Consider the following 27,468-nt stretch of genomic DNA (forward strand, 5'->3'; position numbering starts at 1 on the left):
GCAAATTTCCGCACATCTATCCTACATCTGTCTTTCCTCAATTTGAATTTATGCCCTCTCAGGTGATTTTTCTGAGCTAGAGGAAGAATCCCATTAGCATTAAGCATGCTCAAACCATTCAAGGCTTTGTACACCTCTATCAGATCACCCCGCTGGTGCCTAGTTTCCAGACACTGTAATTTGCAAAACTTAAGCCTTTCTTCGTAAGAGAACCCCTTTGTCCCATTCACCAATCTAGTTGCCCTTCTCTGTACTCGTTCCAGCAGCTCTACATCCTTCCTGAAATGAGGCCTCCAGGCCTGTATACAGTACTCTAGGTGTGGCCTGACCATTGCCTTATACAAGGGAATAATCACCTCCTTATCCCTGCTAGAAAAATTCCTATATATCATTGACAATACACCATGAGCTACTCTTGCAGCTCGTCTGCACTGCTCAGAGAACTTCATATCTGCCTGCACCACCACCCCCAGGTCCCTTTCATTCTCTACCACTGTCAGTGTAGTACCACAGAGTTGATACGCTGCTCTGGGGTTGCTGTTTCCCATATGTAGTACTTTACATTTGTCAATGTTAAACTTCATTTGCCACCTCGAAGCCCATCTGCTCAACCTTTCCAAATCCTGTTGCAGCAGCATAGTGTCAGTAGTGTCCTTGACAACCCTGCCAACCTTCGTATCGTCTGCAAACTTGGACATTAAGCCTGATATACCATCATCAATATCATTTATAAATACAGAAAACAATAAAGGCCCCAATACTGAACCCTGAGGGACTCCACTAATAACATTAGTCCACGATGAGCAGTGTCCATTGATTACCACTCTCTGTCTTCTCCCCCTCAACCACCCCTTTATCCATAGCAGCAACTTGCCTCCAATGCCACACTGCTCCAATTTGTGCAGCAGTCTTCCATGTGCAACAGTATCAAAAGCCTTTCTAAGATCCAAGTATATAATATCAAAGTTATTCCCTGCATCCAGTTCTTTTGTGACTGCATCATAGTATCCAATCAAATTGGTCAGGCAAGACTTCCCCTTAACAAAACCATGCTGTGTCCTAGCTATAACTGAAGTCTTGTCTAGATGATCCTGCAGTGCTTCTTTCACCAGTGCCTCCATTAATTTTCCGGGAACAGAAGTTAAACTCACAGGTCTATAATTACTTGTGTCAGCCTTTGATCCTCCTTTGTGAATTGGGGTCACATTTGCACATCTCCAGTCAATGGGTACCTCCCCTGAGTCCAAGGAAGCTCTCATAATTATGGCTAAGGGTTTGCTTACCTCCTTTGCTGCCTCCTTTAATATAACTGGATAGATCCCATCCACCCCAGGTGCCTTTCTTGTGTTTATCTTCAACAATTTCTCCTCCACTTTGCTCTCAGTTATTACAAGATTCTCTAGCTTACTGCTAGAATTGAATACACCTCTGGCATTCCCCTCGCTGAATAACTCCTCATGTGTGAATGTCGATGCAAAATATTCATTTAGTTTGTTAGCTACCCGAGCAGGGTCATCAACAGTTGACCCATCGATCTCAAGTGGACCAATCTGATTCATCCCCTTCCTTCTAGAGTTTACATAAGTAAAGAACTCTTTGCTGTTTTTCTTTGCATCCCTTGCCAAGGATCTCTCGTAATCTGCCTTCGCCTGCCTAACCTCCTTTGTAACTTGGTTACAGATCAACTTGTATCTATCATAGGCGTCCGTGTCACGTGTTAATTTATATGTATCCCATGCATTTTTCTTCTCTGCCATATGCCTCATTAGTTCATCTGACAACCATTTAGGCCTAAACCTTGAACAATATTTCTTAGTTGGTATGTAAAGCCTAGTAGCTTCCACGATAAGTTCTTTGAATGCTTCCCATTTTGAATTTGCTGTTGGCAATATCATCAGTTGATCCCACTGTATAGAATTTAAATACTGTCTCAGTCCATTGTAGTCGCCTTTACGAAAGCAATACCCCTTCCCTTTACCCCTAATGGTAGTTACCTCTTTGAGTAACTCCCACTTCAGCACACTGTGATCACTGCCACCAAGTGGTTCATTTATCTGCAGATTCTTAATGCATGAAGAATCACTACTGATAATCAAATCAAGAGTATTACTCCCTCTAGTTGCCTCCCGAACATGCTGATGTAGAAAACAATCATCCAATAAATCCACAAAAGCCTTGCTACTGTGTGAGTGACCAGCCCCCAAATTCCAGTCAATATCTGGGAAATTAAAATCCCCCATTATAAGACTCTCTGATTTACTGGCCCACTCTATTTCTCCGAACAGTTTCTTATTATACTCATCAGAGTCATTAGGCCTATAGCACACTCCTACTCTCAATTTTGATCTCCCAATGCTTATGTCACACCAAACTGACTCGACACTGCACTGTCCAGCGATGTCGACTGGCTTCACTTCCTTGGATTTTATGTGTTTTTTAACTAATAGCATAACCCCTCCTCCCTTCCTATCCTGTCTATCCTTTCTGTAGACATTGTACTCCCCAAATTCCAGTTCTGCATTTCTTATATCTGTGTGACACCACGTCTCTGAAATCCCCACAATATCTGCCTTTGATGTTTTGAGCAATACCTCAAATTCATCAAATTTATTTACTAAACTCCTAGCATTGGTGTACACACAAGTATACATGCACCTGTTCTTTTTCTTAGCTACCCTAACACAACCCATGTGTTTACTTGTACCCCAATGATTCCCAGCAGTCTCTGAAATATCCTGCATCTTATTTTCCAGGCTGCGGCTCATTCCAATAGAAGCAGTGCAAGAATCACTTTCACCTCTGCCAGTGGCTACTGTTAATCTATTAGTCCTTGTATCCCCCCAATCTAGCAGTTTTCCGACCCACCTAACATTGCCTCGATAGCATCAGCAAACATTCTTGCACCCTTTCTATTTAAGTGTATCCCATCCCTGTAGAAGCAGTCTCTCCTGTTAACAAGTACAGACCAGGCTGAAAAAAATTCTACCCCTTGAGCCCTGCACAATCTTTCCAGGGCCGAATTGATTGACAGGGCTCTCATCATATACTCCCTCCTATCGTGTCTGGGCAGAATTGCAGACACTTTCAATTTCAACCCTAATTCACGGCTTTTTTTCATCAGTGACCTGTACTTGTCAAGTAATTCCGCCGGTCTCCTACTCTTAATGTCATTAGTGCCAACGTGTACAACTATATCACCTTTTGTGCCCTTAAAAGATGATATCCGCTCTACAACATCATCAACTTTTGCCCCTGGCAGACATACCCTGGTCCTATTCCTTGTCAGTTGGCAGCCCAGGCTATACACCTTGTGAAACCCACTTTGCCAGCTGAAGCCAAGACTGAAGTCCCATCTTCTTCTTACCACGATAAGACAAGAAAATCACCGAAACGGACAATCTACAACCGAGACTTTGACTTTACAGCTAAGCTACTACCTCGCCAGCTGGCAATCTGGGTAGGACACCTAGCCTCACCCACTTTCTTTCCCTATCCTGGTGGGGGGAAGGGAGGGGACAATTTGTTGTCTCCTTCCTTCCCTGCTACCTCCCACACTTTCTCCTGGTAGGGTGGGCATGCCCCACTGGAAATCATTGGGGTTGTCTTCTCTTTCGTCTCCATACTTTTGGCTTTTCCCCCCAGCCTTCAGTCTCTACCCTATTCTGTCTGTACACTAGTGCATGTCCCACACGTCCCAATTTAAATTTGACAAAATTTAACCACGTTCACCAGGCTTTTCCAATTCTAGCGTTATCTCCCCAATTTTTTTTTTTTTTTTTTTTTATAGGCTCTAGCCACTGAAATTTCAGGAAATTAGGTGGCAGGGTCTACCAGAGTAAAACAAATTACTGGTGTACTTGGTCTGCCTCCAAGGGGCTTAGTGTGAGTAATGTTGGGACCCATCAATGTCCCAGTGGCTAAATGGCTAGAAGAACAATGGTACACGAGACTACATACCTCAATATCCATACACTTTTAAATCTCTGGCCTGTACAGTGTACTGTATCACATGACGACAATGTAAACTACACGGAGATGAGGGAAACCTCTGGTGCTGTTAAACCCTTCATAGGGATATCCACAGTGTGGTTTGTTGCCTACATTTCCATAAGCACGAAACTGGTCAACACATCATTTTATCGCATTTTGAGGGAGCTTTGTGAACATTAAATTTTCGCCTGTATGCACACGGAGATTTCACAATGCCCACATTAGTGAAGTGCAATACGATGGCAGCACAGTCTTCATTATTCCACCTATCCATATTTAAAACTTCAATATCACACCAACAACCTGAAACAAAAATAAAAGATTTATCCATATGATTTAAAAAAAAAAAAAAGATCATCTAAAATGGGTCCACTACTTTTGGGACACACTATATTATGTAAACACACACACACACACACACACACACACACACACACACACACACACACACACACACACACGTTTTACTAGGACATAAAAAGCTCTCAATTCCTGACAATTCTGTTATGGCATCATTTGATGTAGTGTCACTATTTACATCAATCCCTGTCCAGCAGGCTGTACACTGCACCAAGAGGCTCCTTGAGAATGACTTACACCTTCCAAACAGAACATCACTGTCTACTGACGACATCTGTACCTCCCTCAACCTGTGATTGTTAAGCAGCATCTTCACTTTCGAGGGTTCCATATACCAGCAAGTACATGGTACTGCTGTGGGCGTCCCTGTTAGTTCCGTAGCAGCCAACATTGCCATGGAAGAATTAGAAGAACAGATATTCCTGAACCCACCTGTACCTATTACAACATGGTGCAGATATGTTGATAACATCTACACCGTCATCCCACGTGGCTCTGAAACAACACTACTAGAATATCTCAATTCCCTGTCTGGGTTTGTTCAGTTCACTCTAGAGTTAGAGGTTAACAGAGCACTTCCGTTCCTGGATGTCCTAGTAAAACATGTGGGCCCACATCTGGAAACCTCAGTATACCGTAAGCCTATGTGGTGTGGTATGAACAGTTCAGAAACTACAGATCCGGCCATGCCCCCAGTCATCTCAACAGCACTGCCCGCACTCTATTCTCCAGAGCTTGGAGCCATTCCAGCACAGATGCAGCTAGATGCAGCGAGATTTCTCGTGTGAAGACAGACTTAATCAATTGTGGCTACCCAACGCATGTATTAGACAAGTGCCTACTGCAAGCACAAGAACTCACAGTCCACCCGAGGCCACCAACCCAGGACAATATGCCTACCGCCTACGTTCCCTACTATCCAGGCATGTCAGGCCGGATCTCAAAAATCCTCAGGGAATACCACATAAAATGCGTACAGTTGCCTGGTAGAAGCCTACGTTCTCTGGTCTCCAGTGTAAAGACTCCTGTCACCCCTCTCTTATGCAGCAGTGTCATATACCGCATAACCTGCAGAGACTGTGACAGCTGCTACATAGGAGAGACTTCGAGACATCTTCAAGACCGCCTTACAGAACATGACAGAGCAATCTGCCTTGCTGAGACTGACCAGTCTGCAATCACAGAGCACTTCTAGGCTAGCCACCACTCCCAACACTTACGCCACCGCCTATGGTTAGAGTCACTCAATATATTGAGCAATTCAAGAGCCACGAACTGCTGCAAAGGCATGAGACTGCACCCCATCTTAGAGACACCCATTCTATGCATCAACAAGCGCTGGAGAAAAACTCTGCATGTCCGTGAAGCAACAATGAATGCCAGTTTAATGACTGAATAATGTGCCTCCGCACGCCTCACTGCATGCATAACTGTATCCGCTAAGTTCAAATGCTGTTGAAAAAAAGACGATTGTCTCGAAAGCTACAAAGTATTTATAATTAAAGATATTTCACTGGATGCATTAGCATTAGTAGAGGCATATGATGCAAGAAAGCAAGCTTATGCAGCATCAGCCAAAAAAAAAAAAAAAAAAAAAAAACAGCCCTTCCACTTCACCCCTCCGTTTGTCGAAATACCTGTCCAGCTGACCCTTAAATTAATTTAGGCTATCAACTTCCACAACAAGGGATGGAAGTCTGTTCCACCAACCAACTACCCGCTGGCTAAAGGCAAATTTCCGCACATCTATCCTACATCTATCTTTCCTCAATTTGAATTTATGCCCTCTCAGGTGATTATTCTGAGCAAGAGGAAGAATCCCATCAGCATTAAGCATGCTCAAACCATTCAAGGTTTTGTACACCTCTATCAGACCACCTCGCTGGTGCCTAATCTCCAGACACTGTAATTTGCAAAACTTAAGCCTTTCTTCGTAAGAGCAACCCTTCGTTCCATTCACTAACCTTGTTGCCCTTCTCTGTACTCGTTCCAGCAAATCTACATCCTTCTTGAAATGAGGCCTCCAGACCTGTATACAGTACTCAAGGTGCGGCCTGACCATTGCCTTATACAAGGGAATAATCACCTCCCTATCCCTGCTAGAAAAATTCCTGTATATCATTGATAAGACACCATGAGCTACTCTTGCAGCCCGTCTGCACTGCTCAGAGAACTTCATATCTGCCTGCACAATTACCCCCAGGTCCTTTTCATTCTCTACCACTGTCAGTGTAGTACCACAGAGTTGATACGTTGCTCTGGGGTTGCTGTTTCCCATATGTAGTACTTTACATTTGTCAATGTTAAACTTCATTTGCCACCTCTCAGCCCATCTGCTCAACCTTTCCAGATCCTGTTGCAGCAGCATAGCGTCAGTAGCGTCCTTAACAACCCTGCCAACCTTTGTATCGTCTGCAAACTTGGACATTAAGCTTGATATACCGTCATCAATATTATTTATAAATACAGAAAACAACAATGGACCCAACACTGACCCTGAGGGACTCCACTGATAACATTAGTCCATGATGAGCAGTGTCCATTAATTACCACTCTCTGTCTTCTGCCACTCAACCATCCCTATATCCATAGCAACAATTTGCTACCAGTGCCACACTGCTCCAATTTGTGCAGCAGTCTTCCATGTGCAACAGTATCAAAAGCCTTTCTAAGATCCAAATATATAATATCAAAGTTATTTCCTGCATCCAATTCTTTTGTGACTACATCATAGTATCCAATCAAATTGGTCAGGCAAGACCTTCCCCTAACAAAACCATGCTGTGTCCAAGCTATAACTGAAGTCTTGTCTAGATGATCCTGCAGTGCTTCTTTAACCAGTGCTCCATTAATTTTCCTGGAACAGAAGTTAAACTCACAGGTCTATAATTACTTGTGTCAGCCTTTGATCCTCCTTTGTGAATACCTCCCCTGAGTCCAAGGAAGCTCTCATAATTATGGCTAACGGATTGCTTACTTCCTGTGCTGCCCTCTTTAATATAACTGGATAGATCCCATCTACCCCAGGTGCCTTTCTTGTATTTATCTTCAATTTCTCCTCCACTTTACTCTCAATTATTACAAGATCATCTAGCTCACTGCCAGTGTTTACTTTATCTGTGGCATTCCCCTTCCTGAATAACTCCTCATATGTGAATGTAGATGCAAAATGTTGATTTAGTTTGTTAGCTGCCTGAGCAGGATCATGAACAGTTGAACTATCGATATCAAGTGGACCAATCTGATTCATCCCCTTCCTTCTAGAGTTTACATAAGTAAAGAACTCCTTGCTGTTTTTCTTTGCATCCCTTGCCAAAGGTTTCTAGTAATCTGCCTTCGCTTGCCTAACCTCCTTTGTAACTTGGTTATAGATCAACTTATATCATAGGCTTCTGTGTCACATGCTAATTTATATGTATCCCATGCATTTTTCTTCTCTGCCATATGTCTCATTAGTTCATCTGACATCCATTTAGGCCTGAACACTGAACAGTATTTCTTAGTTGGCATGTAAAGCCTAGTAGCTTCCAAGATAAGTTCTTTGAATGCTTCCCATTTTGAGTTTGCTGTTGGTAACATCATCAGTTGGTCCCACTGTATAGAATTTAAATACTGTCTCAGACCATCATAGTTGCCTTTACGAAAGCAATAACCCTTCCCTTTACCCCTGTTGCTAGTTACCTCGCTGAGTAAATCCCACTTCAGTACACTGTGATCACTGCCACCTAGTGGTTCCTGTATCTGCAGATTCTTAATGCATGAAGAATCACTACTGATAATCAAATCAAGAGTATTGCTCCCTCTAGTTGCCTCACGAACATGCTGATTTAGAAAACAATCATCCAATAAATCCACAAAAGCCTTGCTAGTGTGTGAGTAACCAATCCACAAATTCCAGTCAATATCTGGGAAATTAAAATCCCCCATTATAAGACTCTCTGATTTACTGGCCCACTCTATTTCTTGTACAGTTTCTTATTATACTCATCAAAGTCATTAGGCCTATAGCACACTCCTACTCTCAATTTTGATCTCCCAATGCTTACGTCACCAAACTGACTCGACACTGCACTGTCCAGCTATGTCGACTGGCTTCACTTCCTTGGATTTTTATGTGTTTCTTAACTAATAGCATAACCCCTCCTCCCTTCCTATTATGTCTGTCCTTTCTGTAGACGTTGTACTCCCCAAATTCCAGTTCTGCGTTACTTATATCTGTGTGACACCACGTCTCTGATATCCCAACAATATCCGCCTTTGATGCTTTGAGCAATACCTCAAATTCATCAAATTTATTTACCAAACTCCTAGCATTGGTGTACATGCAAGTATACATGCACCTGTTCTTTTTCTTAGCTACCTTAACACAACCCATGTGTTTTCTTGTACCCCAATGATTCCCAGTAATCTCTGAAATATCCTGCATCTTATTTTCCAGGCTGCTGCTCATTCCAATAGAAGCAGTGCACAAATCACTTTCACCTCTGCCATTGACTACTGTTAATCTATTAGTCCTTGTATCCCCCCAATCTAGCAGTTTTCCGACCCACCTAACACTGTCTCGATAGCATCAGCAAACATTCTTGCACTCTTTCTATTTAAGTGTATCCCATCCCTGTAGAAGCAGTCTCTCCTGTTAACAAGTACAGACCAGGCTGAAAAAAATTCTACCCCTTGAGCCTTGCACAATCTTTCCAGGGCCGAATTGATCGACAGGGCTCTCATCATATACTCCCTCCTATCGTGTCTGGGCAGAATTGCAGACACTTTCAAATTCAACCCTAATTCACGGCTTTTTTTCAACAGTGACCTGTACTCGTTAAGTACTTCTGCCGGTCTCCTACTCTTAATATCATTAGTGCCAACGTGTACGACTATATCACCTTTCGTGCCCTTAAAAGATGATATCCGCTCTGCAACGTCATCAACCTTTGCCTCTGTCAGACGCCTGTTCCACCTATCCTTTTTACAAAGCATGTTTCCCGTTTCCCTGACAATAGAGTCACCAACAACTACTAGTTCCTTTGGGACCAGAGCATTCTGCCTTGGGTGTTGCCGCTGTGTTGTGTGATGCCCAAGTGCAAGCTCTAGCGTTGGTATGGGCAGCTGACAGCTTGATGGGCCCCTCACTTTTAATCCTTCGAGGGCATCCACTCTGTCCTTCAAGCTCTCATATAGGCCCATAACAACGCTGAGTTGTCGCCTGATTTCCTTACACTCCTTGCATCGCGCACATACAGAGACATCCCCCATGGCAGTATCATGTCCCGTACCTGACTGCTCCACAAACATCAAGAAAATAGTGCATTTTAAAAGTTTGTGGTTCAGAGGGCAACTGCCCCCTTAGTTCTCCCCTGAGCCACACACCTCCATTAGCTTGAGCCTTTTGTTTTTCTGCTCTGGTCTGAGTCATGATTTCGATTTAATTTCAATAAAATTTCAATTTCAGTACAAAATTAAAACCCTAAACTTGTATCCCAACACAGTTATAACGCTATATTTATGTTTCAGTATCGAGTGTTATCTACGAAATCCCTTTATATAACTTCCGTATCAAGTTAAGTATTAATTATTTATTTTTCCTAATAATTTATGTTACGTAATCTAAGTCGTTATATGTATATAGTTAAAAGTACAATTTAGCTGACAATGAAGTTCAACAAGATTAATAGATTTACTGATTAATTGACAATATTATATTATGTACTATACTATACTAAGCTTATGCTATCTAGTTCGAGATATTTTGTATCGCGTAACAATCGCGGCAATTTACCAACAGTAAATCTATGGACACTTAATTATCGATTAACTTCCAAATCTCGCTGTCTCAATTCAGAATAAACTAAGGATCCTGACTAGCTACTTACAGAAAATAATTTGATATAACAATTGGTTAATAAATCGGCTAAATATGGTTAAAAAAAAACCTCTTGTTCAACAGAGCTGCAACTTGTAACACGTGGATTTGATACCCTTACTGATACTAAGTAATACCTACAAAATCTCTATCTAAGTTAAACTTTAAACTAGGTATCGTAATTAGGAATATAAAGCTACTGTAGATAATAAGTTAATATGCCAATTTAAGCTAATAAAACAGAAAATAAATCAGAAAAAACTTCTCTGTTCCAGCAGCGGCAAAAAACTACGTCCGCACAGGCCAAAAAGCTACGTCCGCACAGGCATTACCATTATTATACATTACCATTATTTAATTTAATAAGAGGTGTTTGTTGTGGGTATTTTAATTGCTCCATAGATGTCCCACCTGTAATCCAATTCCTCCCCACACACTTGGCACAGTATATTCCTGTCAACATGGCTGATTGCTTAATTTCCGTAATGGTTCCTGGCATAGGTGTAATGTACACCTGGTCTTTCATGAATCCCGAGAGAGAGAGAGAGAGAGAGAGAGAGAGAGAGAGAGAGAGAGAGAGAGAGAGAGAGAGAGAGAGAGAGAGAGAGAGAGAGATCTAAAAGAGTCAGATCAGGGGATCATGGGGGACCACAAAATTGGGCCTCCTTTTCCAATCCACTTCTCAAGAAACTTTTGGCCACTACCTCAACCAGATTGATTACACAAACATATATTGCAGAACTACTTTTAGGTTTGTTTGGTGGATTCTTTTTAAACTGTGTTTGAAATTTATACATAACAGTATTGGCAAACTGTAATTCATCGAACCAAAGTACATCATGTGCCTTCTTGGGGAGCGTTGGGTTAATAATTTTTCAATGATTACAGTATTGCAATTATGTTACCATCTACTGCCATGCCTACATTTTCTGGATGATGAAAAAAAACATGAAGATATCCTCTATCACCCGTCAGTAGTTTCAGGTTTGTGTTGTGTATCCTATTCTCACAATAAAGTTTTAGTTTTGTAAAGGAGGTTTATGGATACCCTGTATATGAAAAAATAAAAAATAAAATAACTTCGTGTGTTTCTCCCCTTACAGAGGTAACTATCCAGTTGATTTGAATTTCCCCAAGCTCAGCCTTTAACTATTGATGGAGGTAACTTATTCTAGTAATTAATAATTTGCTGGCTAAAAACAAAACCTCCCATAATCTAGTCTCAACCTCTTTCTCCATAATTTAAATTTATGGCTCCTAGGTTTGGAAGCATTTATAACAGCAGTAAAAATTCTTGATAGGACACCACAGGACTTCCTTGCTACTTGTCTATACAGCAGGCCCCCGTTATAATGTGGTTCGCTTTACGCTGGTTCGCTATAACGTTGTTCTTATATTATAACCCATATCTGACTATAACGCTGTCACAGATCATTATAACGCTCTTTTACAGATTGCATTTTTGGCATATTTAACGAAATTGTTTCATTTGATGGAGTCGATAGCTTGAAAATGAATAGCAAAACAGCATTAAAACGTTTCCCACGCTAATTTAATTGCAGTCCAGTGATTTGTTACATAGTTCCGAGATCAACATTTTAAAAAATTGCTTGTAATATTTATGTTATGTGCATTTATCCAAAGTTTAGTCATCACTCAGTACAGTATTAGACATCGTGCGTAACGGACAGTTTACTCGAACATTGTATCGTAATCAATGCAACCAACGCAGTTACATTTTTGAAGAGTTAATAATGGCCGATAAGAATGAAAAAGCAACAATGTCTGGGCGCAGTACGAAGACTATAAATGTAAGAAAAGGGCTGAATTTGAAAATTAAATTAGACATTTTGAAGCGAATCAATTCCGGTCAAAGACAAGCAGATGTGTGCATTTAGGACTTGCGAGTTTAACTGTAAAAACAATTATAAAAAAAAAATAAAGAATTAATTTTAGCAGCGGGAAAGATAGCTGTTCCACTGCAAACAACTAGGGCTGGGCCAGCTATTAGGATTGAAATGGAAAGACTTTAACTAATTTTATTGAAGATAATATCTAATGCAAAATTCAGTTAAGTTAAATAATATTAAAAAAAAGAGAGAGAGAGCGAGAGAGAGAAAGAGAGAGATTAGCCAATATGATGATCTGAAGAAAACTCACCTAAAAAAAAAAAAAAAAAAAAAATGTGGAACCATTTAAAACTAGTACGGGCTGGTTGAATAGATTTAAAATCCAGGGAGGAGCTGCAAGTGCAGAAGGAGCCGAAACTTTCAAAAAAGAACTTCTTCAAATTATTGAAGAGGGATATTATGTGTTATACTTCTCAACAAGTTTTTAACATAGATGAAGCAGGACTTTTGTGGAAATGAATGCCTAAAAGAAGTTTCATATTGAAAGAAGAAAAAAACATGTCTGGTTTCAAAGTGGCAAAGGATCGGTTGACTTTATTGTTGGGTGGTAACGCTGTTGGGGATTTAAATTAATACCCCTTTTAGTTTATTTGGAAGAGGGCCAAAGTTCAACCCAAAATCGACACATTTTTAATGATTAAGTTCATCAATTAAATTCATGATTTTAATTGGAATTTTAAGTTTAATTTTGATACGTAAGTTGTTATCACCTAATTATATACGTATGTAATGCAGAATATTTTATATGTACAAATATTTGAATATTAAATATTTTGACCGACATTTGTGCATCTTTTCACTACCATTTATTATTGATTAGGAAATATCTTATGGCACCGATCGCAACTCACAAATACAGTGGATTCCGGTTATTAGGGCCACCGGTTAATCGGGGCAGCCCTTTATTTGGGGCAAATCTTAAAAACCAGAACCCAATCCAGAAAATAGCCAGGGTTTACTTCGCTTAATTGGGACAAAATGCCGTTTAATCAGGGCAGGAGACCACCGCACTGGAGATTACCCTACGATTGTCTCCGACCGTACCTCATAGTTTGGTCGGAATTCTGGAGGTCACAACCATAAAACAATAAAAACAATTAGGAGTTACCTGTTTATTGTGCTTTTCTGTTAATTAAATCTATCATAAAAGGACAGTAAACTCAATCTTACTGAATTTGCAATAATACTGACAGCTGGAATTCTGTGGGTTATTATGGTGAAATGAGTTTACACTTCCATGAAATCTTCAATCACATAAAAAAATTAATTTTCAGATCTTCTCTTCATTCCTATTTTTAAAGCTTTGTAACTCGTTACTCATTTCTCACTTGCGCGTATTGTGTTACTTGCAATTTGTGTGCCGTGTTCTTTGTTATTGATTGCTTACCTTTTTACTGTTTTAAATTTTAACCCCCACCCACAAATGTCAGTAAACAGAAATGTCAACTAGTTCATATGTACATATTACAGTACGTATATTCTTCTGATTTTCACGTATTTTTTAATTGGCAAGGTAATAAAGGGTAAATTTCTGCTGAATATATCTTTGCTTTTATAGCCTGTGGATAATATTCCTCCTATTTTCGCTATTAGAATCGCTGTTTAATAGAATTAAAATTCAAACGTGATCACAATCATTGTGATCGCCGGTCATTGTGATCACAAACGTGATCACAATGACCGGCATTTACTGCACATCGTATAGTGAATGGTACTTTACTATGGTGAGTTTGTCGTAACGTGATTTGATTGTACACTGAACCAATTGTAAAGGGGGGTACATTGTATTTTTAACTATTTACGTGAAACTTCGGATAATTGGGGCAGCCGCTTAATTGAGCCAAAATGTACTAGTCCCGATGTGTCCCAAATAACCGGAATCGACTGTACATACGTTACCTAATGGGAATGGGAATTACCTTATGGGAATGCGGCACTCGCTTACCGCGGATTCACTTAGCGTTCTGTTTTTCCGGAACAAATTATCAGTGTTAAGCGGGGGTCACTCTCCAAGGTGAACTTCATATATGCCCAAACCAGCTCTTTCTTTCTCTTCTTTTTTTAAATTCAGCATCACTGTATAAAGGTTACGTAGTGGAATTGCTGTTTTCCAAGTGTAAAGACTTGCATTTTTCTGCATAAAATGTAGCTGCCACTTTTCTGATCATCCTTGAAGCCTATCCAAGCCTATCCTGAAGGAGCACTGCTTGGTGCTGATTATTAATTTCATTAATTTCTAATGTTGGACAGTCAAGTAGGTAAAAAAACCACATTAATATTCAAACTGTTTTAATGAAAAGTGTTTATTTTTACAAAACAAATTCCACAAAGAAACTCACTACACAGATCTGCCAAAGAATCTCACTACCTGTAGCCCATGTGCATTTGGAAACCTTCCATTGCAGGCCCACATAATAGTGATGGCTAGTCAGTGAATTACTCATCTGGCTGAATGATCAAATCATTAATAATTTAATGACTGAAGTCATCGATCAGAACCGTAGCACCTGTAATTGTCTTTGTGCTGATATTGACAGCTGATATTCCAGTACTCAGGTTACCACAAAATGACCAGATCCTGCTGCATATCATCCCAGGCTTTAAATACACAAAAAAATCCAATTTTATTTTGAAGAAATTGATTCTGTCTTGTTCAAATGAAAAATCATAGATTACCCAGCATTGCTAAAGTAGAACTGTATTTAATTATTACCTCCTTTTGTCAAGACACAAAATTCTTCTAAATCAATAGAAATAAAGCAAATTTGTATATTAATGAAGAAATTACACAAATAATTTTGATTTTTCCTGTATCAATAATATTTAAAAAAAAAAAAACCCTAATAAAATAAATATGTGCAGCCAAATTCATAGACTGACAAAAATGATCATATTTTTTGATTGAGTTCTAAAAAAAAAAAAAAATTTCTAAAGGTGAGTGTTATGCTATGAAAATTTTGAAATCTATGAATATCTTGAAAATTTTGTCAATGATATTGATAGTCAATTTTTCAAGTGACAAAATGATTGTCAATATCACTTGGTTAACTTTATTGTTCATTTTTTGACAAACAAATGCACAATAAAATGGGTTGGAAACCAAGAAAAAAAGTACTGCTTTATATATGGTGTGAAAAACAATAGCTACCTGCTAATTAGGAGCAGCCAGTGGAAGAACTACATCAATGAATTTGATTCACTACTTTTGTAAACTATGGCAAAATATCTGTGGCTATATGTAATTTACCATAACTGAAGCAACAGCACTGAAACAAACCATGGAACATTGGTGTAATTTCAAGATTAATGATATTGTTATTTATTTTATTATTTTTAAAAATGCTATATTTTTGATTTTTAAAAATGCTATATTTTCGATTTCAAGATTTATGATTTTTAGTATATTTGATAATCAGTGGAAATTTAAATATCTCCCGTGATTTCTAAATGAACAGAAAGTCATTTTAAAAATAAATTTATATTGTGCCCTCTTTCTGAAAAAAATTACATTGAAATTGTGTAATTTTGAAATTTGAAAACTAAATTTTAGATTTCATTTAAAATAGTTATATAATAGTTATATATAGTATTCCTTTTTATTTTAGTATTCTTTGACATCTGTTCAGATTTTAAGAATTAATTGCATAATTTATATAGAATCTATGATCCTCTTGGGATCAGTTCAAAGGATGGAATTGATGAGGCTTCTAGAAAGACATCTTGGTCGTGAAAGAAGACTTCAAGAAGTAGCTAGGAGGCAGTCAGTGGATGAAAATATTTACAAAGTTGCCCAGGAACAAAGAAGAATGTCTCGGTTTGAAGTTGTACCAGTAGATGGACTTGGCGAGGTATTAGGAGTTGATGTAAATATATATTTTTTTGTTTTAAACTTCACTTCAAATTTTCCTTATTATTGACTATACTATCAGATGAGAACTTTAACATAGAATCTTTCTAAAAACTGTAGCTGACAACTAGGTTCTGGGTAGTTCAAGCAGGACAAAGGACTGGAACTTTAGCCAAGCTGACAGAGGTGAGGTTGAAGCTCCACAAGATTTTGTTTAGTGATGGAGTGGTTTTCCAAAGGTACCATTGTGGATATTTTAACATTATGGGATGAATCAGAAACAATTATAGCTGAAACTGAGATTGAGATTTGCTGCTAGACTGATTCAAGCCCAAGAACAAATGAAGGCATACCTCGAATCTTTGCTGATGTTATCTGATAGGAACTATTTAGAGAACAAGAAAAGTTAAGGATGATAATTGTCAAGACTGCCTCAGACAGATACCATTCCAGTGATCAAATGCAATCAGACTTATTGAAATTGGTTTTTCTGGCTTTGTCTGATGTAAAGGTTTATGTAGTCAGACCTTTAAGTAACAAGAGACTGATTGTTGAAGTTTCTTCTGATGAGGACATTAGGGAGATTTCTGCATGCCAAAAGTTGAAGAATTGGAAATATAAGTTGATAGTCATTCCAAGATGTTACCAAAACTTGTGATTTTTGATTTGGACAGAATAGTTGTGGTGTCGAAGTGTGAAAGGTTCCATCATAACAGAGCAACAGTTTAGATTTAATTTTCAGGTCCTTGTGAGGAACAAAGTCAAGTACAAGCAGTTGTATAGTGATTCAGTGCTTTGATTCAGTATGTAAAGTCTTGTTGAGCAGAGCACAAGTTTTTGTAGATTGGTCTTTCTTCACACATGGTGCGGGACCTCTTGGTCCCTTCAAATATAAGAAAGTTAGAAGTTTTACCTGTATTGATAGATTTCTCATATTTGCCATGTCAGGCCATTACATATGATGTGCTGGAAGATTTAATCACACAGCTACTGAAATCTATATGTATTCTAAATGACTTTAATGGCCACCACCCACTACAGAGGTAGCCCAAACCTTGATAAAAGAGAACGTGATATAAAAATTGATTTACGAATAAAACTTCATACAACTGAACAGTTGAGTTCACATAAAAGTGTGATCAAACAGTTCAGGACATCTAATATTTAGAAAATGACAAAGCTTATCAAGGCAAATGGATGGATCTCCAAAGTGGTCTCGTGAATTCTGATTCCAACACTTCTGGAACTTCTGGAAGCATTTTTGATAGATTGCTCTTGGAATTATTGAGAGTTCATGTGGTGCATTCTGAATTTTTTCATTCATTGCAAATTTGTAACCTTTCAAGTGAGCTTTAAAGTTTGGGGGGAAATCACAGGGAGCTAAATCTGGTAAAATCATTAAGCACCCTGTTACAGTTTGATAAACTTCTAGCATTCTCCTCTCTTAATAACTTCTCATGTGTGAATGTAGATGCAAAATACTCTTCAAATTATCAGCCATCTGAGCAGGATCACCAACAGTCGAACCATCAACACTTTGCAAGGAATTCTTGAATGGAACATGCCAAGATTCCCCAAAGTCCATTTTTCAATTGTTTTCTCTGAACAGCATCATGCAATCACTGTGGAGCTGTTTTTTACTATTTTTGGTTCACTGTTTGACTGTGCAGGACACATTCATACTGAAAAATACCCTGTAATTTAAAAAATATAAGCTTGATTTTCACATTTGATGAAGACTATTTTGTATGTTTGGACCTTTTACAAGACTGAGTTTTCAGCTGAGAGGATCAGGCCTTTGTTTTCAGGTCACAACCATACCTACACAATTTGTCATTAGTAATGATGGAAGAAACAAAGTGTGGGTCAGCAGCAGCACATTGTTGAAGATCCTCACATGTGAGGATGCTCCAAAATTCCTGTATATATTAACAGAGCCCCCACGAGCTGCCCTAGCAGTTTGTTTGTTATTTGGTTTTTAGGAGCATTAGCAACTAAGGCCATATTGCTCCGGGGATATGCGGTGGGCATTCCCTGACCTTTCCGTATCCTCCGTATTTGGTGGACACTGGCTCGAATCCCAGTCTAATCAAGAAGCGTGTGCTAAGCACTGCTGCTCTTGCCCACCTGGCTACGGAGGCGCCTCCTAGCAATTTGTCTGCACTGCTCAGAGAACATGTCAGACTGTACAATTACCCCTAAGTCTTTTTTGTTCTCCAGTGCCTTCAGTGTGGTATCACCCAATTGGTATGTCATTCTGGGATTACTGCAGCCCATGTGAATTTCTTTGCATTTATTATTGTTAAACCTAAATTTCCAGTTCTCTATCCATCTGCCAACTTTCTCTAGTTTTTTTTTTTTTTTTTTGGGTAGCTTACTCTGATTCCTGTTATTAAATATCTTGCAACATTTGTATCATCAGCAAACTTAGATATTAAACTTGATATGCCTTCATCAATATTGTTAATAAATGGTGAAAACAACAAGTGGCCTAGTGCTGAACCGCAACGGACCCTACTAATAACATTATTCCAAGAAGAGTGGCACCCATTAATACCTACTCTGTCTTCTGCCGCTCCCCTATCCCTTTTTCCACACTAGTAACTTGTCCCAGTGGCACACTGCTCCACTTTTTACAGCAGTCTTTTATGCAAAACAGTTTTTACTGAAATCTAAGTATATGATGTCAGAATTAATTTTTGCATCCAGTTTATCATAGTAGCTGGTTGGACAAGATCTTCCCATAACAAGTCTGTGCTGTGATTGCTGTATAACTGCATTCCTGTAAAGATGGTTGTGCATGCATTACTTCTTTAGCCATTGACTCCATTATTTTTTCTGCAACAAAAGTCAAGCTTACAGGTCTGCAATAGCTTGTCCCAATATTACTCACTTTGCTCTTTGATTCCCCTTTGTGAATAGGGGCAACATTTGTACATCAAGGTCTATAGGGACCTCCCTTGAGGATTCTCTCATAATGATCCATTCTCTCATAATGACCCAATATTACTCACTTTGCTCTTTGATTCCCCTTTGTGAATAGGGGCAACATTTGTACATCAAGGTCTATAGGGACCTCCCTTGAGGATTCTCTCATAATGATCCAGTTAGATGTATTCAGTTTACTTTGTTTACTTTGGGCTTCAACAGTTTCTCTTCAACTTTCCTCTTAGTTTCACAAAATCATTTAGCTCCAAATTAGAATATTACGTATACTTCTGGTCCTTAAAACTTCATGCATGGATAAATGCTGATGGTGATGCAAATATTTATTCAGATGAATGGTGATGCAAAATATTTATTTAGTTTGTTGTCAGCCCGAACAGGATCATCAGTAGCCATTATGCCATTCATATTTAGTTGACCAATGTGATTTTCATGCCTTTCCTTTCCCTGTAGTATTAACAGAAGCAAAGAATTCTTTGTTACTTTTCTTTGTATTCTTAGCCAAAGGCATCTCATAATCTGCCTCAGCTCTTGCTTAACTCCCTTATTGACTTGATTGTAGGCTGGTTTGTACTTACTGTAGGTTTCTGTGTCTCTGTTAATCTATAATCATTCCATGCATTTTTCTTCTCTGCCACTAGTCTCATCTGACATGCATTTAGGTCTAAACTTTGAACAATGTTTCTTAGTTGGTATGAAAAGCCTCATGTCTTCTGCAGCTTCATCCCTGAATGCTTTCCATTTAGAATTTGCAGTTGGTAACACCATCATTTGGTTTCACTGAAAAGAATTATGAACTGTATGAGATCATTGTTCCACCTTTGGACTTGGGAGAGATTCCTTTGGACTGGAGAAGTGCCAATGTATTGCCAATACATAAAGGTGGTTCTAAGAGTGAAGTCAATAACTACAGTTATTGACTTCACTGCTCCATTTTTTACAGCAGTCTTTTATGCAAAACAGTTTTATGAAATCTAAGTATATGATGTCAGAATTAATTTTTGCATCCAGTTTATCATAGTAGCTGGTCGGACAAGATCTTCCCATAACAAGTCTGTGCTGTGATTGCTGTATAACTGCATTCCTGTAAAGATGGTTGTGCATGCATTACTTCTTTAGCCATTGACTCCATTATTTTCTCTGCAACAAAAGTCAAGCTTACAGGTCTACAATAGCTTGTCCCAATATTACTCACTTTGCTCTTTGATTCTCCTTTGTGAATAGGGGCAACATTTGTACATCAAGGTCTGTAGAGACTTCCCTTGAGGATTCTCTCATAATGATCCGGTTAGATGTATTCAGTTTACTATGTTTACTTTGGGTGCAGCAGCAAATGCCTGTGGCTTCCTTGCGTTATATAGAAAGTACTATTACCTTTGTGAATAATAAAATGCTTTCATCTTACCTTGACAGTAGTTATATTTTTAAGCAAAATTCCACAGTAATAAACTATGGTCACTGCCCTTAGTGGTTTCTTTATCTGGAAATTCTTAATGGATGAAGAGTCACTGCTAATGATCAGATTTTGTTACTCTTTCCTCCCCCCAGCCTGCTTGATGCAGGCGTAGCATGCAATCACCCATTAAATCCAGAAAAGTTCTAATATTGTGTGAGAAACCAACTCCAGACATTCCAGTCAACATGTGAAAAGTTAAATTCCCCCATCATATATAAAAAAAAAAAAAAAAAAACAATTTGATTTATTATCCCACTCAATTGTCTGATCTAGTTATTCATTATACTCATTACGGTGCCTCCGTAGCCAGGTGGGCAGGAGCAGCAGTGCGTACCACACGCTTCTTGATTAGACCGGGGTTTGAGCCCGTGCCCACCAAATACGGAGGATGCGGAAAGGTCAGGGAATGACCACCACATATCCCCGGAGCAATATGGCCTTAGTTGATAATGCTCCTAAAAACCAAATAACATATATAAATCACAGTCATTTGGCATATAATCTATTCCCACTTTTGTAACTACTAAAATTTTCCCAGGCTTTTGTGAATACTAAAGTCTTCCCAGAGCTTATGTCATGCTAAACCAATTCAACATTATACTAGCTACCCCCGCATAAACTGTGTACACTTCCTTAGATTCTGTGTGCTTCTTATCATGAGAATGACCCCCTACCATTCGTTTCTGTCTGTCTGTCCTTTCTATCTATATTCTGCTTTGTATATTCAAATTCTGCATCCTAAATTGTCTTAGTGGCATAATGATTCTGATATCCCTATAATGTCTGCATTTAATGACCTGTCCAGTACTCCAAATTAGTCTTATTTATTTACTGTACTTCAAGCAATAGTGTGTAACTGTACAGCTGCTTTTGCTCTTAGTAAACCTAACAAAGCCCACCTGCTTGTTCTGCTTGATCTGCTTGTTCCAAGGCAACCACCAGCATGCCTTGTAATCCTACACCTTGCTTTTCAAGCTGTTGCATGTTCCTCTAGAAGCAGTGCAAAATCAGTTCCTCCCCTGCTTGTGGCAGCTCTTAAACTATAGTCTGTGCATCCCCCCCCCACCCAAACTAGCAGTTTTTGATGTGAAAACATCTTTGGCAGCACCTACTAAATTGGGAAAAGTTGGCAGCACCTACTAAATTGGGAAAAGTTGGCAGCACCTACTAGGGAAAAGAATATTCTAGACCTCATCATCACCCATGAACCAGATGACATAATAGGGCTCACAGTACAGGAACCAATAGCAGAAAGTGAGCACGGAGTTCTACGTTGGATGATGAAGAGAGAGAGGTAGCAGTAGTTAAAGGCAAAGGAATGGGTTATAATTTCAGGAAAGAAAATTACATCACTTAAGATGCTACATAGCATTTATTAACTGGGTAAATATTTTACGGAGAGTGAATACAGTTGAATTATGGTTATACCTTTAAAACATTAATCATAGAAGCCTTGAATGCTTATATACCATTAAAAAAATACTCCATGAGGAAGATTCCAAGTTGGATGAATAAGCAAGTTGACAGATTACTTGAGCAGAAAAAGGCAGCATGGAAAAGTTACAGAGCAGTAAAAAGTACTGAAACCTGTAACAGCTACAAATTGATCTGTAATTGTGCCACAGAAAAGGTTAGGCTGGCAAAGGCAGATTATGAGAAATTGCTAGCAAAGAGTGGGGTTTAGGAATTCTTCACATATATAAATGTAAAGAAGAGAAGGGCAAACCAGATCAGACCCGTATGTAATGGGCATATGACAGTATTAGATACCTCAGCCGAATTTGTGGATGAACGGAACAGTTACTTTGCATTAATATTTATAGAAGAAAAACAGTGTTAATGAGAAATTATGAGAGTGAAGTTGAAAAAAAAAAATGTAATTAATGATGTTGAAAATCACATGTTTATTTAATGAAAAAACTGTTGAGCCTACAGGCTCCTGGGGTCGTCATTTTTATAAATGACATTGATGAAGGGATAGATAGAGGGTGCGATGTCTAAATTTGAAGATGATGTAAAGATTGGTAGAGTAGTCAATGATCACCGCCAAGTAGAGCCTCTTAAGAGTAACCTAGATAGACTTCAGGGATGGTCAGAAAAATGGCAGCTATACTTTAATCCAGCAAAGTGTAAGCTGTTACACCTGGGGAACAGTAACCCCAAAATATCTTATACACTTGGTGGGTTGAACTAAAGCCAGTAGTGGAGGAAAGGGACTTGGGTGTTATGATATGGTCAGAGATGAAGTTCTCAGAGCATTGTAGACAGGTTGCAAGGAAGGCCCATGGTGTCCTATTGATGATTTATGATTTGGTGGTTCTAAGAGGGAAGCGGGAAATTACCGGCCAGTCAGTCTGACTTCAATAGTAGGGAAAATCATGGAGACAATGATCAAGGGATCATTTAGGATAGAAATAGAATTCTGAAGGATACTCATCATAGTTTTGTAAAGGGAAAATCATGTTTAATTAATCTGGTTAGCTATTTTGACAGGGTCACTCAAGAGCTGGACTTGATGGAATAATTGCAACATTGTTTAGCATTAGCATTGGCATTTATTTGGATTTCAAGAAAGCATTTGTCTCAGTCCCACATGAGTGGTTACTTAATAAGCTGGAACAGGTTGGAATCACAGGGAAATCTTTAGGAAGAAATCCAAATATGTGTATTGTTGCAATCATACTACAGTGGGATCTCGTTAATACAAAGTTCAAGGGGCCTAAATTTTCATGTTTTGTTATAACGAGATTTTTCCTTTTTTTTTTTTTTTTTTTTTTTTTTTTTTTTTGGTACATACTGTGTATCTAAGAATAATAATAAATAATAATAATATCAAAAATAAATTAATAAAATAATATTAAAAATAAAATAAAATAAAAACAAAAGCCTTGTCTAACAATACAGTAATAGGAATAACATATTTTTTAAAGATTTTATTTTATTTGTAAGATAAACTAAGGGAAAAGAAATATTAATGGAAATGAAAATATTGTACAGTATATATTTTGATATATACAATATTTAATATCACAGTAAAAAGAATTAAAATCTTAATATAAAAGGAGGCATACAAACCATTAACTTTTTAATAAATTAATCTAATGTAAAGAAAGAATCCAATGTTGTTTGCACAGTTTTTGTCCTATATGCATTTTTAACTACAGCACAGACGTTATCAAATGCAATAGTTGTTTCTTTATCAACGTTACTGCAGGCTAACACATTCTCTATTACGTTCAATGCATTTTGGACGTCTTTTTTAGATGGCAGTGTGCACGCTTCTTCACTTTCACTGTCGCTGGTAACAAAAACATCATCGTTTTGTTTGGTACCCAGCAGCTCTTCTGGTGTTGGCATTGCAGTGGTAGCAACTTCATCATCCACCTTCACAAACTTTTCAAATTTGCCAACAAAATCCATATGCTCCTTCAAATTCCTCCATTCCTCACTGTTGCTATCACATTCGTCTGCTGGACCATGTTTTTCGATGATGTTCTCTCTAAAGCCACGCTTTCTAAAGCAGTTGATTATTATACTTGATGTAATACTTTCCCAAGCAATAACAAGATTGCGGATAGCGTCCAAGACATTCCAGTTTGGCTGCAAATTATCCCTTCCTTCTATGTTGTAGATCAAGTACCTTATCAGGCGGGCTCTGTATGCTCTCTTGAGGTTATAAATAATGACTTGATTCAGTGGTTGCATTAAACTAGTGGTATTGGGGGTAAAAACAACAGCTGTATATTTTTCAACTTAAGTGTCTCGGCAAAATGTGCTGTACAACGGTCTGGAATCATCAAAATGTTCCTTTTTTCTGAAGCCATTCTTCTGTCCAATTTTGATAACCAAGACTGAAACATTTTGATCATAAGCAAAGCACTTCTATTGGCCTCATAATCACAGGGAAGTTGGTTAACTGCTTTAAAACATCTTGGCTTGGAAAACTTACCAATCACAAGTGGGTGTAGTTTTGTACTGCCATCTGAATTGCAGCATAACAGAACAGTGAGTCTTTGTTTACTTAATTTTCCACCATGACAAGACTCTCCTCAAACAGCAAATGTTTTGTTTGGCAGCAAATTATAAAATAAAATAAACCTGTCTCATTAAGATTAAAAATATCCTTTGCCTCACATTTTTCAAGGATGGACTGTACAGAACACAACCAGTCTGTAGCCTTTTCTTTGTTAACTAATCCAGACTCACCGCAAACATTTTGCGAAACCAAGTTATTCCTGTCTTTAAATCTTTGGAGCCAGCCACTGCTGCATTTGAAGTCGCTAATCCCATGTTGCTGAGCTAGATAATTTGCCTTTTCTTGCAAAATCGGACCTGATATTGGCGAATTAGATGCGTGCATTTGTTGTTTCCATTCGAAACGTTTTGTTTCAAGCTCCTCGTGTTTTGCACCATGACTTTGTTTCCTGTTTTTCATTGCTGTTCGATGTAGATAAAATAGGTAAAGGGATGTTCTATTCCTTTGCAATTTCCGTTTTGCTTCTTTTCATCCTATCAGCCTCTTGTGTAATTTTTAGTATAATTTCCAGGCTTAATTCTGTCCATCTACATTTTTTTCGCCATAACACTGCTAGATAAGATTTAATAAAAACAAATTTTAAATTAATTTAAAGGCACAAGTTCCGAAAAAGGCAGCTCAGATAAAATGGCACAAAAAATAGATTGCTGTATACGATAACAAAAGACTCTTTGAACTGGGGTAACAATTGCAACTGACCTTATTCCTCTGGAGAGCGAGGGAATGCATGTAAACAACTTAGAAAAACTTTTTATTCTTTTGTTAATTTAACAACTCATCCTTCAGAAAGATGTTTTTCAGAGTGCACTTGACATTTCATGTGTTTTTCAGAGTGCACATAGCTACCATAAACTGCTTTTGTTTACACAAAACTAATTTCTAACAAGTCAGTGCCATCCTTCGATAAGTAGGGAGCCAGGTGGCCAGGGGCAATAATTGGATCGCTCTGCCAAGATTTGTATTAAACATACAAAATGATAATATTTATTTCTCACGGGGTGAAAAAGAACTTTGTAATACATATTAACTGAATTTTTTAAAAAAACAAATATATTTACATAGAAAAGCTTATCCTTTCGCAGGGGAATGGTACGTGCTTCATATAAATGAGTTTGTATTAACGAGATTTTACTGTATTCAACAAATGGCTACAATCAAAAATCAAAAATGGGTAAGTAGGCTATTGGCTTGGATTTTGCTAGCCTATTCTAAGCCAAGGATGTTTTCACATAAAACATCTTTTCTGCATACAAGGTACACATGTGGTTTGTTTTTTTGACCATGTTAGCACTGCATTGATAGTAGCAGCAAATATTTTAGCTATTTATGTGTATCCCATTCCTGTAAAAAATACTCTCACCTGTTAACAAGCACAGACCATGCCAAGAAAAATTCTGCCCCTATGAGCCTTGCACAGTCTACAGTATACTTGTTAACACATTCGCTGCTGCTTATATTTGTGATTTATTTTCTTTAGATGTTTCAAGGCACTTCTCTGGAGTGCTGGAATAAGTAAGCAGTGCTTTTTAATAAATGGGTTTCATCTGTAAAGAATCATCACTCCAAGTAATACCGGCATATTTTGTTTGTAGCACTCTAACTTCAGCAGATGCATTTGAGATTCAGAATCTGCATTACTTGATTAGAATTCTGTTTCAGTATCAGATGACATATTGTAAGAAGCTGATTCAATGTCATCAGCTTCAACATACTCTCCCTCCCTGTTCCTTTTCAATCCAAATGTGGATCCATTATAACAGCCCTTTAGGATAAAATTTTATAGGAAAACACTTTATAAAAATTTTATCAGCAGACACACACACTAAAGATAATGTTTTTTTTTTTCAGAAAATAAAGAATTAAAATTCAGCAAGCATATAATCTACAAAAAAACTTTACTTTTTCTTCTTGTGGAAAATACTAAACTAAATAAAATAACTTCACCATAAGCAAAGAACATGTGAAATTGTGAATCAAGTATAACAGCTTTTTACAGTACTCTCTAGACAGTGCAATTGATGCTAAGAAAAATTTCAGCCGCTATGAAATAGCCCATGGTTCAATCAGTCAGTTGTTCATTTCATTTGCCTTTCCTTTTACAACCAGTAGCGTCAGAACGCCTTGGCATTGGGGCAGGTGCCAAGGGCACTGGTATCGAAAGGTTGCCATTGACAGGCCACATCAGTTCCGTGTCAAATTATTTTGACACCTGAGGCTAGCTGACGAAATGGTGCCCCTAGATGTCGCATCAGGATGAGAGCAGAGGGCAGGGTGAAAATTAATTTTTGCTAAATGTTTTCAGAGGACGATTCAAGCCTGCATGCATCCTTAAATCTGAGTACATACTGCATAGCAGCACAGATCTATTTGCTGTCCAGAACTTTTAAGGGACCAATCAGTGACCACTTCATTGGCACCTGCTTGAATGCACAGCAGTTCACAATTCACACATTGTGTACGTTCTGCGATACTGAATAAGTTTGAAGTTATAAATAATGTGTGTATAGTGGTTTTGTGCTTGCTATATAAACAGATAATCGTAAATATTGTGATTTATAATTCAAATAAAACAAAAAAAGACAAATTAATTTTAGTCTTGCCACCAAAGAAAAGAAGCCAACATCAGTACAGCATAGGAAGACTGCATAAAGAGGAAATAAATTTAAAAAAAAAAACATTCCGCTTATTTACAAAACTGGCTTAAATTTGAATTTTATTATTATTATTATTAGTATTATCATTATTTTGAAACTGTACAAAATGTCAGAAACACTCAGATATTCAATTACTGTGACCATGTAAACAGAAATAGGGAAAATTTACAGCAGTGTGCATGATTCACTTCAGCGAAACAACAGGTGACCCCTTGTTGGGGTAAAGGAAAACCTCTTTCTCCTAAATCTCTAACAGGGTGCTTACAGTGAAAATCTCTTCAATGTAAAAATTATATATCCTACTTTAATCATCACAGACCAATACTTTCAGTAACCAATATGTAATTATTATTAATAATATTAAAACACTTATTTTATTGAATCCATGATTTTTAGGCCCCGAGTGCCA

At 38.1% G+C, this 27,468-nt stretch overlaps 1 protein-coding gene across 4 annotated transcripts in view; it reads left to right on the plus strand.

Annotated features, from left to right (window-relative positions):
• LOC150089733 (chloride channel protein 2-like) overlaps window positions 1-27,468 on the plus strand; it is a 564,677-nt gene that overhangs the window by 419,120 nt on the left and 118,089 nt on the right. For 3 of the 4 annotated variants that reach the window (XM_090368771.1, XM_090368774.1, XM_090368773.1), the window contains one exon: window positions 15,778-15,983. In XM_090368771.1, coding sequence (XP_090224897.1) covers window positions 15,778-15,983 — 206 coding nt within the window. The remainder of the gene's footprint in view (window positions 1-15,777; window positions 15,984-27,468) is intronic. The other variant, XM_090368772.1, reaches the window with a different exon arrangement.

Source organism: Mastigoproctus giganteus, chromosome 2, assembly GCF_048544385.1.
Source record: "Mastigoproctus giganteus isolate SK-2022 chromosome 2, ASM4854438v1, whole genome shotgun sequence".
NCBI classification, from domain to species: domain Eukaryota; kingdom Metazoa; phylum Arthropoda; class Arachnida; order Uropygi; family Thelyphonidae; genus Mastigoproctus; species Mastigoproctus giganteus.